Here is a 20,124-nt window from a genome sequence, read left to right on the forward strand (position 1 = left end):
AGCGGACGCTTTTATCCAGAGCAACTTACGTAATTATGACTGAACACAATTTAAGGGTTGAGGTGACAACTTGGTGGTGGTGGGGCTTGAACCAGCAGCCTTCTGATTACCAGTCCAGTACCCTAACCACTGACGTACAACTGTCCTCCAAGAAGAACATTTTTATTTCTCATATATACTGTACATTGTTCTCATATATACCTAACCCTTGTTTAAAAGGGTTAAGGGCTTTGCGCAAGGGCCCAACTCTGGCTCCATAGCAGAACCTGGATTTGAACCCACAATCTTCTGACTGAAATCCCAAAGCTCTACCCACTAGGCCCTATTTACTGCTTCTTCTGTTCAATTCCTTGGACAAAATGGACAAAAAGGGTCGGGACAGCCATTATATGGGCACAAATTCCCACAGGCATACCTCCAAGTCTTGTGGAAAGCCTTCTAAGAAGAGTGGCAGTTGTTGTACTTAACATAGGATGTCTGACAAGCTCATGGTCAGGTGTTCGAAAACTTAAATATACCTAACCAATATTTTAAATGTTGGGTGGGACGTTGGGTATTTATAAATATACTAAGTTTCTGATTTAGAGTCTGCAACACATTCCAAAAAAGTTGGGACAGGGGCACCTGGTACACCCTGTAAACAAAAGAAAGAAAGAAACGAACCTTAATGTAAAGGTCAGTTGTTTTTGATCAAGGCTGAGTAAATCATCCAACAGTAGGAACGTGGCATGATGGATTTCACCATCTACAGTCCATAATATTATTAAGATTCTCTGAGGATCCAGAAAAATCTCTATACATGAACGATCCCCAAGATGAACCACGTGGACTGTGGACCGCTTCAGAAAACCAAAGCATTCCTATACCATTGGTCAGTAAACACGGTTCACCGCTGCATCTACAAGCACAAGTTCAGACTCCACTACTCAAAGCAGAAGCCGAATATCAACAACATCAACAACGTCCAGAAACGCTGTTGTGGGCTGACGAGTCCAGCTTTCACATACACACAGCCAAAAAACGGGAAAGGACCTTCCCTAACATTACCGAAACATGTATAATGGTATAAGAATGCTTTGGTACCGATTAGTACCAGTTAGTACCAGTGGTGTAATCAGTAAAGGCTTTGTAATAAGAGCGCTCAGGTGCTAGACTGGCCTGCCTGCAGTCCAGACGTGTCTCCTATTGAATCTGTGTGAGCGTTGTGAAGCTATGAAGTGAGATCCCGGATTCCAAACAATTGCTCAACGTTGTTAGATGGAACGGGGATGGAACACGGTGTGTGTGTGTGTGTGTGTGTGTGTGTGTGTGTGTGTGTGTGTGTGTGTGTGTGTGTTGGAGTTTATGAGTGGAAACTGGACTGGTCCATCAGGCTCTTGCACGCACACACACATGTTGGTACAGTCACGTGTATGTGTGGTATGTCGATTAGCTCATACCGTGTGTGTGTGTGTGTGTGTGTGTGTGTGTGTGTGTGTGTGAGAGGTCACACTGAAAACACACTATACAGACAAAAGTATTGGGACGCCCCTTCAAATAACTGAATTCATGTGTTTCAGCCACAACAGTTACTAACAGCTGTAATAAATCAATCATTTAAAGGAAATGATGCTTCCGCCAGTTTAGGGAAGGTCCTGTCCTGTTCCAGCATGACTGTGCCCTAACCCTAACCCTGACCTCAGCCCCACTCAACATCTCTGGGATGAACCGGAACATCAACTAATTGATCGCCCCACAGTTTCTTTCCTCTAAAGTTGATCTGCAGGATAATGTGTGGAGGAACACGCTATACTCTCTGTATTCCTCCACCACTTGTCCTGGTGGCAAGGACAAGTGCCAGAAGCTTGATTCTGTCTGGGTTCGGAACTGTACCCACCATTGTAGGCACGTGTACAGTCACCGGTAGCTTCTTTCCCCCAGCCAGCGCTGGATTCTTAAAGTACCGCCTATGGAGAGTCACGCTATACCCTGTGGGTTCCTCTACTACCTATAGTGGAGCCTCAACCAGACAGGAATGAGGAGAAACCCGGTCTGACCTTCTCTCTCGAGCACAAGTACAGTCCCGGCCAGACCAGTAGCACCGAGCTCTTCATGGTGGCTGGTTAGCATATTGGACCCGTTTCCTTTGCGCCGCCGAGCGCCTTTGATCAGGGTGCCGATAATTCTGGAGCTGCCTTTGATCCGGACTGAAGTTCTGAAGATCTCCAGCCCTGGCAGAGCAGGAACATGTTTACTCTACACGGATGGTGAACATTGTGTCTGTACTGTTGAGATTTCTCTCCTGAGCACATCCAGATGTAAAATCCAGATGTTTATTCACAGCTGGTTCACGTCTGTCAGGGTTAGTGCAGTAGAGGATACGGTGCTGCTGCTCCCTCTGGTGGTTCGAGCTTGTTATTGCAGGTTATTTATAATACTAGCATTTTAACTGTTTTATTTCTGCATTTTCTTCCAATTTAGTCGTAGCGTGTGTGTGTGTGTGTGTGTGTGTGTGTGTGTGTGTGTGTGTGTGTGTGTGTGTGTAGGAGACCTGGTACTGGCAGGGTGACGTCAGTGCTGATTCGGTGGTGATGAGCGGGCTCCGGTGTGCCGGTACTGAGCTGAGCCTCTCCCAGTGTCTTCATCATGGAAAACACATCAGCTGCTCCAGAGGAGGAGGACGATTCGCTGCTGGAGTCTCCTGCACCCACAGTGTGTACACATCATCATCATCATCATCTTCATTATCATACACATCATCATTATCATCTTCATCATACACATCATCTTCATCTTCATACACATCATTTTCATCATCATCTTCATCATTATCATCATCTTCATCATCATCTTCATACACATCATCATCATCTTCATACACGTCATCATCATCTTCATACACATCATCATCATCATCTTCATCTTCTTCATCATTATAATAATCATCAAACTCATCATACACTTCATCTTCATTATCATCATCTTCATACACATCATCTTCATCATCATCTTCATACACATCATCTTCATTATCATCTTCATCATACACATCATTTTCATCATCTTCAATATCATACACATCATCATCATACTTATCATCTTCACCATCATCATCATCGTCATCATCTTCTCCTCACTCATAATCTTTATCATCATCTTCATCTTCTTCATACTCATTTTCATCCTTCCTCATACACATCATCTTCATAATTATAATAATCATCATCATCATCATACACATCATCTTCATCATCTTTATTATCATCATCCTCATCATTATAATCATCATCTTCTTTATCTTCATCATACTAATAATCATCACTTTAATCTTCATCATATTCATCATCTTAATCATCATCATACACATCATCATCGTCATCATCATCATCATCATACACATCATCTTCATCACCATCTTCATCATTATAATAATCCTCATCATACACATCATCTTCATCATCATCACTATAATAATACACAGCATCATCATCGTAAACATTTTCCTCCTCATCTTTATTATTATCATACTCATTCTCATCATCATTATAATAATAATACTCATCTTCATCATCACCATCATCATCTTTGTCATCTTCATCATTATAATCATCGTCACCATCATCATCATCATCAATATAGTAATCATACTTATCATCATCATCCTCAGGTTCATGTGTTTCACCCACAGCAGTTGCTAACAGGTGTAATAACACAACAGTTTAGGGAAGGTCCCTTTCCCAACCAGAATACAAATGCTGTCATCTCTTTATTAAAAGGGCACAAGTTCCCAGTGTCATACTACAAAGTCTGCTGTTGTTCTAGCTGAAAAGATCACCACCCAGTAAGCTCATGGTCAGTTGTCCGAATACTGTCGGCCGCATAGCGTCCTCTAGTCCTCTAGAGAAGTGGGCGTAGCCGGGCGGAGTTTAGCCACGCCTGTCATGAAATTGGGAACTCGTTCTGGTTTTACAAGCTGGCTCGACTGTGGACAGTTCAAGACAGACCTGTTCAATCTAACGTGCCCTAGTTATCTGGGCACAGAGAAGCCACCACCTAATTAGGAGGCCTGGATACCACAATAAAAGATGCATTATTCCTCCCAATTTAGTCATATCTATTTCCTGTACCGCTGCAGACCTCCACTTCTGAGCGAGGAGGGTCGTGACGAACACACGCCCCTCTGACACACCGCTTCTTTTCACCTACACCATGCAGGTTCATGCGAAGATCCGTATCGCGCACAGAGAGTCACGCCGATCCCTTTCAGATGAATGGATCATTTATTTGTAACACATCTGACGAGTGTTCTGGTGTCTCAGGTGCTCCGGACCTGGTCCTGAACGCGGAGGTGGTGGAGCAGACCACGTACCTGGAGGACCGGCCCATGTACGCCCTGCAGTGCGCCCTGGAGGAGAACTGCCTGTCCAGCATGGCTAACGGGATCGACGCCGCCTCGTACCGCCGCCTGCTACGCTTCTCCTCTCAGATCCACAACAACGGCCACAGCGACTTCAGACCCCGGACCGGGCACCACGCCTGGGTGTGGCACGAGTGCCACAGGTAAGGGCATCACCGTTAAAGCAGATATATCATTTATTGTTATGACTCACAGTGATTCCAGTGCCATCCGGAAAGAGTTCACTCACTGTCATCTAAGGGCAAGTTTGAACGGCCAATCTACCTTCTGCATATTTTTTGGAGGTGGAAGGAAACCGGACTACCCTGAGGAAACCCATACACACATAAGGAGAACATGCAAAACTCATTCTGATTAAACCCAGGTCCTCTGTGGCACCCATCATGCTTCCCAGCAAGAATAAAGTGACAAATGTTTATTCAGAATTCTGATTTCTGATTGGCTGGCAGGTGTCTATTGATTCCTTATAAGGAAACAGCAGCAAAGTTCATTAAAACCAATCAATTCATCATGGTCAGGGTCACTGTGGGTCCAGTGCCATCCGGAACGCATGCAGGGTGCTTGTTTACAATCAGAGTGCACTCACGGTCACCTAAGGGCAAGTTTGAACAACCAATCCACCTTCTGCATGTTTTGGGAAGACTGGACTACCTTGTAGAAACCCATGTAGACATGAGGAGAACGTGCAAAACTCTTTTAGATCGAACCCAGGACGCTTTGTTGCACCCACTGTGCTTCTGATTTCTGATTGGTTGGCAGGTGTCTGTTCCTTATAAGGAAACAGCAGCAAAGATAATTTATATCAATCGATTCATCCTAGTCAGGGTTGCGGTGGGTCCTGTTTCACCAGGAGGCATGTGTGTGTATATCTGTGTGTGTATCTCACTGTGTGTGTGTGTGTGTGTGTGTGTGTGTGTATTTTAGGCATTACCACAGTATGGAGGTTTTCACTCATTATGATCTGCTGAGTGTAAACGGCACCAAAGTAGCTGAAGGTCACAAAGCCAGTTTCTGTCTGGAGGACACAGAGTGTGATGAAGGTCAGTCACACACACACACACACACAGCATAAATTATGGCCATAAGTATGTGGACACTTTTACCACTCTGAGTTTTGGTGGTACAACCAGTCTGGTTGTGTCTGAGGGAGAAACAGCGACACCTACTGTCCGTCAGAGGCACTGACACGAGCGGAGAATGAATGCATGTCGGCGGGTGCTGTAGCTGGAAAGGGAGCTGCGTGCAGGAAAATAATCGGACACCTAAATATAAGCTTGTTGGACATTCCATAACAAAAACAAGAGCATAAATACAGGGGTTGGACAAAATAACTGAAACACCTGGTTTTAGACCACAATAATTTATTAGTATGGTGTAGGGCCTCCTTTTGCGGCCAATACGGCGTCAATTCGTCTTGGAAATGACATATACAAGTCCTGCACAGTGGTCAGAGGGATTTTAAGCCATTCTTCTTGCAGGATAGTGGCCAGGTCACTACGTGATGCTGGTGGAGGAAAACGTTTCCTGACTCGCTTCTCCAAAACACCCCAAAGTGGCTCAATAATATTTAGATCTGGTGACTGTGCAGGCCATGGGAGATGTTCAACTTCACTTTCATGTTCATCAAACCAATCTTTCACCAGTCTTGCTGTGTGTATTGGTGCATTGTCATCCTGATACACGGCACCGCCATTGGATGCACATGGTCCTCCAGAATGGTTCGGTAGTCCTTGGCAGTGACGCGCCCATCTAGCACAAGTATTGGGCCAAGGGAATGCCATGATATGGCAGCCCAAACCATCACTGATCCACCCCCATGCTTCACTCTGGGCATGCAACAGTCTGGGTGGTACGCTTCTTTGGGGCTTCTCCACACCGTAACTCTCCCGGATGTGGGGAAAACAGTAAAGGTGGACTCATCAGAGAACAATACATGTTTCACATTGTCCACAGCCCAAGATTTGCGCTCCTTGCACCATTGAAACCGACGTTTGGCATCGGCACGAGTGACCAAAGGTTTGGCTATAGCAGCCCGGCCGTGTATATCGACCCTGTGGAGCTCCCGACGGACAGTTCTGGTGGAAACAGGAGAGTCGAGGTGCACATTTAATTCTGCCGTGATTTGGGCAGCCGTGGTTTTATGTTTTTTGGATACAATCCGGGTTAGCACCCGAACATCCCTTTCAGACAGCTTCCTCTTGCGTCCACAGTTAATCCTGTCGGATGTGGTTTGTCCTTCTTGGTGGTATGCTGACATTACCCTGGATACCGTGGCTCTTGATACATCACAAAGACTTGCTGTCTTGGTCACAGATGCGCCAGCAAGACGTGCACCAACAATTTGTCCTCTTTTGAACTCTGGTATGTCACCCATAATGTTGTGTGCATTGCAATATTTTGAGCAAAACTGTGCTCTTACCCTGCTAATTGAACCTTCACACTCTGCTCTTACTGGTGCAATGTGCAATTAATGAAGATTGGCCACCAGACTGGTCCAATTTAGCCATGAAACCTCCCACACTAAAATGACAGGTGTTTCAGTTATTTTGTCCAACCCCTGTATATCGTTGGCGTTTCAGGTGATTTTGGAGTGTGTCTGTGGGAATTTATGTACATTTAGTCAAAAGAGCACTTGCTAGCTGGTCATTACGGAACGTTAGAGCTTTGGAGTTCTGGCGGAGGGGAGGTCGGATAAAGACTCTCATTGTTGATGCTGCAGCAGCGTCTCCTGCTGTCCGGCCGAGGAACCGCACGAGTGGTGGAGAAACACTGTGGGTATAGCGTGACTGTCCGCAATACGCAAACAGGGTGTGAATATGGAGAGAAAAGGCTAAAAGGAAATGTAAAAGAAAGTGCATTTGTGAGCTTGAGGTTCTAATTCATCCCAGCAGTGTTCAGTGCCTGTCCCATCTCACTCCTGTGCAAAAGTAATTTCCCCCCTTGGTCAACCAATCAATATAAACAATGTAAACATCAACGTTCTGGTTCCTTTGTGTTGCAGGTATACAGAAGCGGTACGCGTGTGCTAATTTCGGACAGCAGGGGATCACAGTGGGCTGCTGGGATACGTACAGGCACGACATCGACTGCCAGTGGATCGACATCACTCATGTCAAACCTGGGGATTACATCTTCCAGGTATTTATTATTCACTTAACAACCTAGCTTCTTATAATCAACACAACCCTTATTTACTATATTGTATGTGTGGGAATTTGTGCCTGTTTAGTCAAAAGTTTTGGTTTGGTATGGAGGAACCCCAGTGTTCTGTACAGAACCCTGATCCATCCACATACACTCCACATCATCTACCTGTGTGTGTTTGTGTGTGTGGATTTGTGGAGTGTGTAAATTCTTACCAGTGTGTGTGTGTGTGTGTGTGTATTTGTGGAGTGTGTAAATTCTTACCAGTGTGTGTGTGTGTGTGTCTGTGTGTGTGTGTGTGTGTATTTGTGGAGTGTGTAAATTCTTACCAGTGTGTGTGTGTGTGTGTGTGTGTATTTGTGGAGTGTGTAAATTCTTACCAGTGTGTGTGTGTGTGTGTCTGTGTGTGTGTGTGTGTGTATTTGTGGAGTGTGTAAATTCTTACCAGTGTGTGTGTGTGTGTGTGTGTGTGTGTGTGTGTGTGTGTATTTGTGGAGTGTGTAAATTCTAAATACCAGTGTGTGTTTGTGTTCTTACAGGTCGTAATCAATCCTAATTATGAGGTAGCAGAGTCTGATTACACCAATAACATCATGAGGTGTAAATGTCGGTATGATGGATATCGGATATGGACGTACAACTGTCACACAGGTGAGCCCAGCTTACACACTTTAGTTTACTTGTAATTCAGCACGTTTTGAGCACTGACGCTGAGTGAAAGAGACACACAGGGGGCGCTAGAGTGGCGCAGCGGTAAAACAAGCTAGCCCACCAGTGCTGAGTAAAAGAGACGTAACAACAATTATTATCTAAATTTATAATTAAGACTACTTCATATATATGCAGATACAGTTGTTATATTTTATTTATTTATTTATTTGAGTTTCACATCACATGGTGGCATGGTCAGTGTCATGTTTAAGTCGTTTTTCCCTTGTTTCTATTTGTTTATTTATATTTTTGTTTTGATTTTTGTTCCTGCCAGGACGTTTAGCATTGCTCTTCTGTTTTCTTGGTTGAGGGTTTCTTCAAAGTTGTTATATTTTAATTAAATTAGAACTTAATGTGGCTAAAACGCTTAAACTTGATAATTGGGAGGGGTGTCCTAATACGTTGGGTCATAAAATGTACTTTGTGCATGACCCACAGTGCTACGATTATAAATGGAACGCTTTCATGCTGTAGAATCTGACCACACTACTCATTTCAGTGTCAGTTCTAGTATATGGACACTAGGTGGCAGTAAATTCCATTTGAATATTGAAATATTGCTGCATGTATAAGAGCTCTGTGTTGTCACAGATTAAAGAAGAAACTGTTCATCACAGCATATTATAATGCTAATATTATCCTCTGGTTCTAAGCTAATTCGAACAGAATTTAGATGAAATAAAGAAATAAAGCAGGTTTTCGGCTGTTCTCCTCACATTCACATCTTCTTTTCTACAGGAGGGTCCAGAAGTTCAGACTTTGAGGATTTCACAGGAATTATGACCAACCAGATCCAGCGCAGGTAGAAAAATGCAGCGAACGAGAAGAACGTGAAGCGTGAAGAGGAGCTCGGCTGGATTTCTAGCGCAACACCAACCACTAAATGAGAGAACGGAGACCGCGGACGCTAAAGTGAACCCAGCAATCCTTCTTCATTCAATTAAAGTCTTACATCAATTCCTCTTTATTCCCTTCAGATTAGGGCACATGTACTGTACTACATATGAGACACTTGAAATTAGGCATGTGCCGGCCGATAACGAGCTTCCGTATCACATTTATCAGTGAACAGTCGATTACCAGCGCAGACGCACTTCTCGATAAAAAAACACGTCCACTTATCTTCATTTAGAAAATAAACCAAAAGTAGAATTTGACCAGGAACGTCCAAACTTTTGTATAAGTGCGCATCACCTCACTGTGAGCTTGTCGGACGTCCCATTAAAAACAAACTGTATTAAAACAGAGTGATCATTTTAGCTAGAACCAGAAGAAGCATGTCTGTGGGAATTTGTGCCTGTTTAGTCAAAATATGACAACATTTGTATGGCTGGGCACTGACTGATCAGCCGATGTTCCGATTCATCCCAGTGCTTTTTAAGTGGAGGGACACTAAAGTTTCTTGATTCATGTCTTTATAGAGCTTGCTTCATGCTGGAACAAGTGAGGGACTTCCCTAAACTGTTGCTGCAAAGTTGGAAGCATATGATTTCCTTTATATGATTGATTTATTACAGTTGTTGTGGCTGAAACATGTCAATTCCAAAATTAGTCCATATATTGTGTTTATTTTAAGGTTTTTGATTACATTTGGATTATTGGGGGTTTTGTTGTTTTCAGTTTAAGTTTCTGTGGTTTGTGTTTAGGTGTAAAACGTTTTTAAAGCGATTTATTTTTTTATAAAAATGTCACTGATACACGAGACGTTTAGCCCTTTAAATTTGGTGTAAGTAATACCGCTGGTATCTGACGGGTTCTGAGGTAAACAATGAGTTAAAAACACGTTCGGAACATTAATATCGTCTCAGTACATACATGGTACATTTAAATAATCGCAATATTTCTTAGTATCGATTTTCCGGCACATGCCTACTTGAAAATGAGCTTTAATTTCTGTTCTGCTTCGTGTCACAGTGAATCACGCTAGCATAGCATAAACACAGTTAGCGCTTTAGCATGTTAGCTTTATATTTACAAGCTTTGCGTTGCATGTTTTTATAAAATGTTCCAGGTTTTATAAGAACGGATCCTAAACGGCGCTGGTTATTTTTCATTCAGCACGTTGAGTAATTTATTACAGCCAGTCAGGGATTTTTCTTCTTCATTCTGTGCAATGTGAATGTAAACGCGAACCTGGTGCCGTTTTGTAAACGAGGTCCTCAGTTTTACGAGGTCGTTCACATCATGATCTGTTCACATGTACCATTCACTCGGTGCCTCGTTTTAATACAATAAAATATATATTTATGAGACTGGATCTGAGTTTTTCTTTCTTTCAGAACGTTCTGATGGTGGTTAATACTGGTTCAGATCTTATTCACACCAGTCTGCCTGGTCATTTTTCATTTATGTCAGTAAACAAAATGCATGATATAAAATACTACATCAATCCTGGAGTTTCACCAGCCAACGCTGGGAAAACAGATGTAAAAGGGTAAACATTTACATTTTCTGCATTTAGCAGACGCTCTCATCCAGACCAGCTTCCATAGTAAACATTACCCGACTCTAGTTTAAGTACACAACAGTCCAAGAACACAAATCTGCTGAATAAGTTTAGAAGAGTGGGTAGAAGTGTAGAATATTGGCTAGAGGTTTAGAAGGGTGGATGGAAGTGTAGAAAGTTGAGTAGAAGTGTAAACGGGTGGGTAAAAGTGTACACAGCGGTGTAAAAGGGTGGGTTGAGGTTTAGAACAGTGAACAGAGCTGTAGAAGTGTGGAAAGGTGAACTGAGGTGTAGAAGAGTGAGAGTGTTGAAGTGTAGAAAGTTGAACAGAACTGTAAATGGGTCGGCAGAAGGGTGAACAAAGATGTAGAAGGGTGGGTAGAGGTTTAAATGGGTGTAACAAGATGTAGAATGTCAAGTAGAAGTGTGGAAACCAAAGTGTACAAGAATGGAAGGAGTTGTAGATGGTTGTGTAAAAGGTTGGGTAGAAGTGTAAAAAGGTGAATAGAGATGTAGAAGGGTGGGTTGAGGTTTAGAACAGTGAACAGAGCTGTAGACGTGTGGAAGGGTGAACAGAAGTGTAGAAGAGTGGGTAGAAGTGTAAACCAAGGTGTAAAAGGGTTGAAAGAGGTGTAGATGGGTGAGTAACAGTGTAGAATGTTGGGTAGAGGTTTAGAAGGGTAGACGGTTGAATAGAACTGTAAACGGGTGGGCAGAAGGGTAAACAGAGATGTAGAAGGTTGGATAGAAGTTTTGTACAGAATTGTACAACGTTGAGTAGAAGTGTAGAAGGGTGGGTAGAACGCTGACACAGGATTCATCTGAGTGCTAGCGGAAGCTTATTTTCTGTTCGTTAAAGTTGTGTTTAGTAGCTGTGCAGAACAATATGCTAACAGTTATTAGCTAAAACTAAACTGAAAGCTGAACTGAAGGCTATAGGACACAGTAAGAGTTACCTGAAAGCCCTGCAAACGGAGCTCGTACAGGTATAATCATCTTCTAAAAGTACATTTTAATATTAAAAACATCAAACGACTTAAAAACAGTAACATTTAATAAGATAAATTACACATAAAACTAGACAATGTATGAACAGGAACTGTGCAAACGAGAACAAATAATCCCAAGAAGTCCAAGATTAATATACATATACAGGTCCTTCTCAAAAAATTAGCATATTGTGATAAAGTTCATTATTTTCCATAATGTAATGATAAAAATTAAACTTTCATATATTTTAGATTCATTGCACACCAACTGAAATATTTCAGGCCTTTTATTGTTTTAATACTGATGATTTTGGCATACAGCTCATGAAAACCCAAAATTCCTATCTCAAAAAATTAGCATATCATGAAAAGGTTCTCTAAACGAGCTATTAACCTAATCATCTGAATCAACGAATTAACTCTAAACACCTGCAAAAGATTCCTGAGGCTTTTAAAAACTCCCAGCCTGGTTCATTACTCAAAACTGCAATCATGGGTAAGACTGCCGACCTGACTGCTGTCCAGAAGGCCATCATTGACCCCCTCAAGCAAGAGGGTAAGACACAGAAAGAAATTTCTGAACGAATAGGCTGTTCCCAGAGTGCTGTATCAAGGCACCTCAGTGGGAAGTCTGTGGGAAGGAAAAAGTGTGGCAGAAAACGCTGCACAACGAGAAGAGGTGACCGGACCCTGAGGAAGATTGTGGAGAAGGGCCGATTCCAGACCTTGGGGGACCTGCGGAAGCAGTGGACTGAGTCTGGAGTAGAAACATCCAGAGCCACCGTGCACAGGCGTGTGCAGGAAATGGGCTACAGGTGCCGCATTCCCCAGGTCAAGCCACTTTTGAACCAGAAACAGCGGCAGAAGCGCCTGACCTGGGCTACAGAGAAGCAGCACTGGACTGTTGCTCAGTGGTCCAAAGTACTGTTTTCGGAAATCAAGGTGCCAGAGTCTGGAGGAAGACTGGGGAGAAGGAAATGCCAAAATGCCTTTAGTCCAGTGTCAAGTACCCACAGTCAGTGATGGTCTGGGGTGCCATGTCAGCTGCTGGTGTTGGTCCACTGTGTTTTATCAAGGGCAGGGTCAATGCAGCTAGCTATCAGGAGATTTTGGAGCACTTCATGCTTCCATCTGCTGAAAAGCTTTATGGAGATGAAGATTTCATTTTTCAGCACGACCTGGCACCTGCTCACAGTGCCAAAACCACTGGTGAATGGTTTACTGACCATGGTATTACTGTGCTCAATTGGCCTGCCAACTCTCCTGACCTGAACCCCATAGAGAATCTGTGGGATATTGTGAAGAGAAAGTTGAGAGACACAAGACCCAACACTCTGGATGAGCTTAAGGCCGCTATCGAAGCATCCTGGGCCTCCATAACACCTCAGCAGTGCCACAGGCTGATTGCCTCCATGCCACGCCGCATTGAAGCAGTCATTTCTGCAAAAGGATTCCCGACCAAGTATTGAGTGCATAACTGAACATAATTATTTGAAGGTTGACTTTTTTTGTATTAAAAACACTTTTCTTTTATTGGTCGGATGAAATATGCTAATTTTTTGAGATAGGAATTTTGGGTTTTCATGAGCTGTATGCCAAAATCATCAGTATTAAAACAATAAAAGACCTGAAATATTTCAGTTGGTGTGCAATGAATCTAAAATATATGAAAGTTTAATTTTTATTATTACATTATGGAAAATAATGAACTTTATCACAATATGCTAATTTTTTGAGAAGGACCTGTATAATATATATATTAAAAAAATAAAATCAAAGTGTTAAAATGACAAGTTTGTTTTGCACTCGCTACTCAGCGCCGGTGAGAAAACTGGAACATTATTACAGAAGATCCTGGTCTACAGGAGGTGGAGTGAGGCTGGGTGGACCAGTAAGAGTATTAAATATTCCAGTTAAAGTTCTCAGAAGTTAATGAGGAGGATTCAGTCCTACAGTTGGTTGAAATGAGCATGTAGAAGACGACACTGGTGTACTGTATAAAACGTGAGTTGTTCTGTAGAAATGTTCTCATTTCATCATCATCATCTCATCATCATCTCATCATCATCAGAAGGAACCTGTAAAAGAGAAAGAGAAGCTTATTGTGTAGCACAGATTCAAACCCAGATCTTTGAGGTGGTGGGCAAGCTTAACCCCAGTCCCATAAAGTAAATTACTGATCTAATAGTTTAGCTCATAAGTGTATATTTTCTCTGACCTTATGATGCAGGTCACTACATTTTAACTTTTATAATTTATCAACGAAACACTGTAGACTTACACTATATAGCCAAAAGTATTCGGACACCTGATGATCTAAGAACCGGTTCCTTCAGTACCTGTGTTCAGTAGCGTTTAGATCTCAGCCCCAGCGCTCTGGTCACCATCCGGCGTGCTACTGCTGTATCGGTGCGGGGTCTCTCTCTGACGGGCTGCAGGAACTCTACACACACACACACACACAGACTAATATCTTGTAGTTTCAATCCATTCACCAAAACAGCTCTGACCCATAAGGACTGTGGTATAAAGCACTGAAACGTTGGACTGCGTACCTGCACGTCTTGCCGCTTTGCCCTTGGCCTTTTTGCTGCCCTGAGAGAGCGTCCTGGTCTTCAGCAGTGGATGTTTGATAGACAAAGCCTGCAGCGCTGCACGACAACAGAAGAACACAAGTACGGTCAGATCTGGTCTGGTGTCACGCAAATCTACTGATCCTGACCCGACCCTGACCGAGGAGGACCGTAACTAACACACACTTTCTTACAGAGATCATGGACAGCACTGATGTCCAAACTATGGCCCGCGAGTCATTTGCAGCTAGTTACCATTTTTAAAACAACCACAGAGATTTAAATTGTAATCAGATAACGATCACGTGGTACCTGCTGATGCGCTGGAGAAGACGGCGAGGGCGTGAGTGTTATCCACCCACTTAATCTTCATCCCTCCATCACTGTTAGAAAAGAAAGAAAGAAACAGTCAGTGAGGTTTTTGGGGGACCGAATCACCTGTGCACCTGTACAGATGGCTCCGCCCACTCACGGCAGGTGCAAAATGACATGCACTTCTCCAGCAAGGCTTTCCACAAGAGTGTGTTCACACACATACACATGCATACCCATACACACGTTCACACATACACACGCTCACACATACACATTCACACACATACACACGTACACATACACACGCTCACACATACACACGCTCACACATACACACGCTCACACATACATACGCGCACACACACACATACATAGACACATAATTACTTATGTACAGTGTATCACAAAAGTGAGTACACCCCTCACATTTCTGCAGATATTTAAGTATATCTTTTCATGGGACAACACTGACAAAATGACACTTTGACACAATGAAAAGTAGTCTGTGTGCAGCTTATATAACAGTGTAAATTTATTCTTCCCTCAAAATAACTCAATATACAGCCATTAATGTCTAAACCACCGGCAACAAAAGTGAGTACACCCCTAAGAGACTACACCCCTAAATGTCCAAATTGAGCACTGCTTGTCATTTTCCCTCCAAAATGTCATGTGATTTGTTAGTGTTACTAGGTCTCAGGTGTGCATAGGGAGCAGGTGTGTTCAATTTAGTAGTACAGCTCTCACACTCTCTCATACTGGTCACTGAAAGTTCCAACATGGCACCTCATGGCAAAGAACTCTCTGAGGATCTTAAAAGACGAATTGTTGCGCTACATGAAGATGGCCAAGGCTACAAGAAGATTGCCAACACCCTGAAATTGAGCTGCAGCACAGTGGCCAAGATCATCCAGCGTTTTAAAAGAGCAGGGTCCACTCAGAACAGACCTCGCATTGGTCGTCCAAAGAAGCTGAGTGCACGTGCTCAGCGTCACATCCAACTGCTGTCTTTGAAAGATAGGCGCAGGAGTGCTGTCAGCATTGCTGCAGAGATTGAAAAGGTGGGGGGTCAGCCTGTCAGTGCTCAGACCATACGCCGCACACTACATCAAATTGGTCTGCATGGCTGTCACCCCAGAAGGAAGCCTCTTCTGAAGTCTCTACACAAGAAAGCCCGCAAACAGTTTGCTGAAGACATGTCAACAAAGGACATGGATTACTGGAACCATGTCCTATGGTCTGATGAGACCAAGATTAATTTGTTTGGTTCAGATGGTCTCAAGCATGTGTGGCGGCAATCAGGTGAGGAGTACAAAGATAAGTGTGTCATGCCTACAGTCAAGCATGGTGGTGGGAATGCCATGGTCTGGGGCTGCATGAGTGCAGCAGGTGTTGGGGAGTTAAACTTCATTGAGGGACACATGAACTCCAATATGTACTGTGAAATACTGAAGCAGAGCATAATCCCCTCCCTCCGGAAACTGGGTCGCAGGGCAGTGTTCCAGCATGATAATGACCCCAAACACACCTCTAAAACGACCACTGCTTTATTGAAGAGGCTGAGGGTAAAGGTGATGGACTGGCCAAGCATGTCTCCAGACCTAAACCCAATAGAACATCTTTGGGGCATCCTCAAGCGGAAGGTGGAGGAGCGCAAAGTCTCGAATATCCGCCAGCTCCGTGATGTCGTCATGGAGGAGTGGAAAAGCATTCCAGTGGCAACCTGTGAAGCTCTGGTAAACTCCATGCCCAGGAGAGTTAAGGCAGTTCTGGGAAATAATGGTGGCCACACAAAATATTGACACTTCAGGAACTTTCACTAAGGGGTGTACTCACTTTTGTTGCCGGTGGTTTAGACATTAATGGCTGTATATTGAGTTATTTTGAGGGAAGAATAAATTTACACTGTTATATAAGCTGCACACAGACGACTTTTCATTGTGTCAAAGTGTCATTTTGTCAGTGTTGTCCCATGAAAAGATATACTTAAATTTCTGCAGAAATGTGAGGGGTGTACTCACTTTTGTGATACACTGTATATACACACACACACACACACAAACTCTTACACAAACGTACATGTACATACACTAACATGCACACACACACACACTTACACTGTGACTAACAATTACTTACATTTATACACACACTAACCAATCGCATACTCAAATACACATACACACACACACTGTGACACACTCATATGAACACACACACACACACACACACACAAACTCAACACTTCTGGGATGAATTACACTTAAACTGAGAGCCTGAGATTAGCGCCTGACATCACTGACTCTGTTGACCGAATAGGACGTCCGACAGGCACACGGTCAGGTGACCCAGTAGTACCTGTAGTCGGCGAAAGCGTCCAGCAGGTCGTCGGTTTTAAAGACGGAGGGGAAGTCGTAGATCTCGATGACGTGAGAGAACTCGTCATGGTCGATCCACACGTTCTCCAGGTCGGAGTAATCGTTCTGGGCGTGGTCTATCACCGCCGGGGCTTCCTTTAGATGAGACGTGATCTGTATTAAGCACAAAACACACACACACGTTTCCCTAAGTTCCCATAGGCACACTCCAAAATCTTGTGGAAAGCCCTCCCAGAAGAGTGACCCATGGTTCTGGAACAGGAATGAGATGTCCATCTCAAGACTTTTGGTCATACTGTGTATGGGTAAGCTTTATACCACCACTTTATCCCGGTCAGGGTCACAGTGGGTCCGGTTCCCTGGAACAGAACGCCAATTCATCACAGGGCTGATAGCACCGCTGTAGATTCGAACCCTGGATCCCAGTGCTGCACCACCTTTCTATTGTATTTCTTATATTCACTGATTTTCACTAACTGCTTAATGCTGGCCAGGGTCACAGTGGGCCCAGCACCACTCAGAAACACAGCCCCACCCACCCACACACTTACAATAAACGGTTATTTAAAGAAGCCAGACCATCTATATGATGTCTTTGGAACATAGGAGAACATACAAAACATCTTACAGACAGTGATCGGATGCATCAACCAAACCCAGGACCTCAGGATGGCAGCACTAGTACAACCCTATTTCCAAAAAAGTTGGGACAGAGGAGGTGTATTCCCAGGAAATTTGTGGCAGATGCTAAACCACTGGGCAGTTGTAGAAAAGCTCTGATGTTTACGAGCGGAAGACGTGTGCTGTGGTCTGACGGGTCAGCCTCAGGTCAAACAGGAAAAGGACCTTCCTTAATGTAATGACAAAAAGTTCAAAATCCAGCAACTGTTGAATCCAGGGTTGCAGCAGGATGGCTTTGTATTAAGAGAGTGCAGGTGCTAGACTGGCCTGCCTGCAGTCCTGACCTGTCTCCTACTGAAAGCGTGTGCACGTTATGAATCTTTACATACAAACGGAGGATGTTTGCAAATTGCTGCTTCTTTTTTATTTATTTCTACAATATCATTTTTATATTTTTATTTCCCGTCCTGTCCCAACTTTTTTGGAAGAGCGCTGGATATCAATGCCTTTTCTGATGGATACAGAACATGTCCAGGTATAAATTCGGCTCTGTACCTCGTGGTAGAAGTCGTCAGTCTCCTCTTGGTCCTGGCCGAGTGATTTAGTCTGTGTGTTACATTTGCTACTACCGTCCTCCAAACTCATCCCCATAAAACAGGTCACAGTCTGATCCCAGTCCGGAGGCTCCGCCCCCGCCGTCAGCACATCCTGCTCTGCGATCGATCCGTCTGGCCCGTCTGCCCCCCGGGCGTGGTCGGCGTGCGGCGGTTCGGTGGAGTCCGACTCCTCGGAGACGCTCAGGCTCGGGGAGCAGCTGGAGGAGTCGAGGCTGGACTCGGGGCGCTGGGTGTTTCGGAGGGCGCGGGGAACGTAGACGGCTTTATCCGGTCGTCTGTTCCCTCGGCTGGGAAGCGGGCGCGGTTTGACCTCCATCTCTCTGCTGCTGGTGCTCGACCCGTCGCATGAGCTGGCGTCCGTATCGCTGCCGCACTCCCCCACCGCCGACCTACGGACAAAAAAACGGTTACTGACCGAGGCAGACGTGAAAGTGTTCGTGAAATTCGTCAAAGTACGACGTGGCCTCGTGGAGCTACGGATCTGTACCCACAATGCTGACACCTTTAAGGGGGGTGTACACACTTCTGGATGTACAGTGTGTGTAAATATTACGTCGGTGTGTACGATTTTACCTAAAGCTTGAGTAGCAGGCGGCGACCCGGCGGCTCCAGCCCTCGCCCACAGAGAACGTGCTCAACTCCGGAAGCTTCTCCGCCGCCTTGTGGATTAGGAACCTGAGCCGGCTGGGCAGAGGCGGAAAGAGTAAGACGCTGGAAGGGAAAAGAAAACGACATCATTAAATTGTTAAAATAAAAGTTTTACCACATGTTCTGAAACTGGTGCTTTTAAAGGTACCTCTTCTGATCAGCTCTCTGGTGAAAGGCGTCCAGATCATCAAGGACTTTGTGAACAAATTGGCTTTCTTGCTTGGGCAGGTAGCAGCCATCGAAGCCCGGAAACGCCAGCGTGGTAGCAGAGAAGAGCTGCCCGAACACGCAAAAAATAAAGAGGTAAAAAGTTACCAAATGAGTGAATGAATATTCAGCTCAAAAAATGACATGAGAGTTTGAACCAGATTCACAATAACATACTACTGACTACATTTCCCAGACTCCCTTGTACCTCTTTGTTTATCCTTACACATTCCACGTTTATCCACCTGTATTTTACAAAACTGTCTGCACCAAATACCCTCATAACCACGACTAGTCCCTCTGCCCTCGTGTAAAACACAATCTATGGTGGTACATTTCGGCTCCCGGACACATTTTTTCCATCTCTGAAAACCGTAACGGAAACTTCAAGAGGTGAAGGTGCTTGTAAACCTTTTGACGAGGCAGTTGGTCAAAATTTGCGCCCATTAGAGCATCTCATTAAGGAACATGATGACCATTGAGCGAGTGTCGGAGACGGCCAGAACAAAAAGGAGTGACGTTAAGTCCAGCAAGTTCAGTTTCTTTGGGCGTGTGACGAGGCGCCCACATGACAACATTTAAGTTAAAAACGAGGTGGCTAGGTTACATTTCCCAGACTCGCCTGTACCTCCTTGTTTATCCTTAACAAGATGGTGACAATGGCAGCAGCAACAAACATGGCACGTTCCAGTGTTTTCCACCTGTATCTTTTTTATTACGGTTGGCTGTGCCTGAGGGAGGGCCAAGCTTGGAATTTACAGCTGCTGTACAATTGCATCTGCACTAGTGACATGTAGATGTGTCAGAATTTGGCATAAACAGCATAAATCCATCCAATCTACCTTCTGTAAATCTAAAAGGAACGATTTTAACATTTAATGGAAAGCTGAGCAAAATATTGGCAATATATTCCAATCTTGGTCTGTCAATATGAATACACATTTACTAGATTAATCATTAAATCATTACTACATTAAATATTATAATAATAATAGCAATTAAACGTCTTTTATATTTAAATTAATGCAGTGTGAACCTGGCTTGATAGAAACCCAGCTGTTTTTATTTCCCACCCGCAT

The 20,124-nt window shown here is 43.9% G+C and overlaps 2 protein-coding genes across 2 annotated transcripts in view; one reads left to right on the forward strand and one right to left on the reverse strand.

Moving 5' to 3' along the window:
• loxl2a (lysyl oxidase-like 2a) overlaps positions 1 to 10,503 on the forward strand; it is a 39,799-nt gene extending 29,296 nt beyond the window's left edge. The window contains exons 9-14 of the mRNA XM_063014561.1: positions 2,526 to 2,691; positions 4,299 to 4,539; positions 5,321 to 5,436; positions 7,398 to 7,534; positions 8,080 to 8,191; positions 8,990 to 10,503. Of these exons, the coding sequence (XP_062870631.1) occupies positions 2,526 to 2,691; positions 4,299 to 4,539; positions 5,321 to 5,436; positions 7,398 to 7,534; positions 8,080 to 8,191; positions 8,990 to 9,057 (840 nt within the window). The 3' untranslated portion in view covers positions 9,058 to 10,503. The remainder of the gene's footprint in view (positions 1 to 2,525; positions 2,692 to 4,298; positions 4,540 to 5,320; positions 5,437 to 7,397; positions 7,535 to 8,079; positions 8,192 to 8,989) is intronic.
• Positions 10,504 to 13,431: 2,928 nt separating this feature from the next.
• r3hcc1 (R3H domain and coiled-coil containing 1) lies at positions 13,432 to 20,124 on the reverse strand. Its single transcript, XM_063014680.1, has 9 exons — positions 20,119 to 20,124; positions 18,987 to 19,114; positions 18,764 to 18,901; positions 18,129 to 18,579; positions 16,933 to 17,105; positions 14,572 to 14,642; positions 14,242 to 14,337; positions 14,026 to 14,129; positions 13,432 to 13,764 (listed from the first exon to the last, which is right to left on the reverse strand). The coding sequence occupies exons 1-8, from the start codon at positions 20,122 to 20,124 to the stop codon at positions 14,032 to 14,034; spliced, it is 1,161 nt and encodes a 386-aa protein (XP_062870750.1). The 3' UTR covers positions 13,432 to 13,764; positions 14,026 to 14,031.

The sequence above is a fragment of the Trichomycterus rosablanca genome, chromosome 18, assembly GCF_030014385.1.
Source record: "Trichomycterus rosablanca isolate fTriRos1 chromosome 18, fTriRos1.hap1, whole genome shotgun sequence".
NCBI lineage: Eukaryota > Metazoa > Chordata > Actinopteri > Siluriformes > Trichomycteridae > Trichomycterus > Trichomycterus rosablanca.

Excerpts from the sequence above, each read along its gene's own strand:
- r3hcc1 (XM_063014680.1), bottom strand. Across the intron at positions 14,338-14,571 it reads CTTCTCCAGCGCATCAGCAG|CGCTGCAGGCTTTGTCTATC; the intron begins GTACCACGTGAT and ends GTTGTCGTGCAG. Across the intron at positions 14,130-14,241 it reads CAAAGCGGCAAGACGTGCAG|AGTTCCTGCAGCCCGTCAGA; the intron begins GTACGCAGTCCA and ends GTGTGTGTGTAG.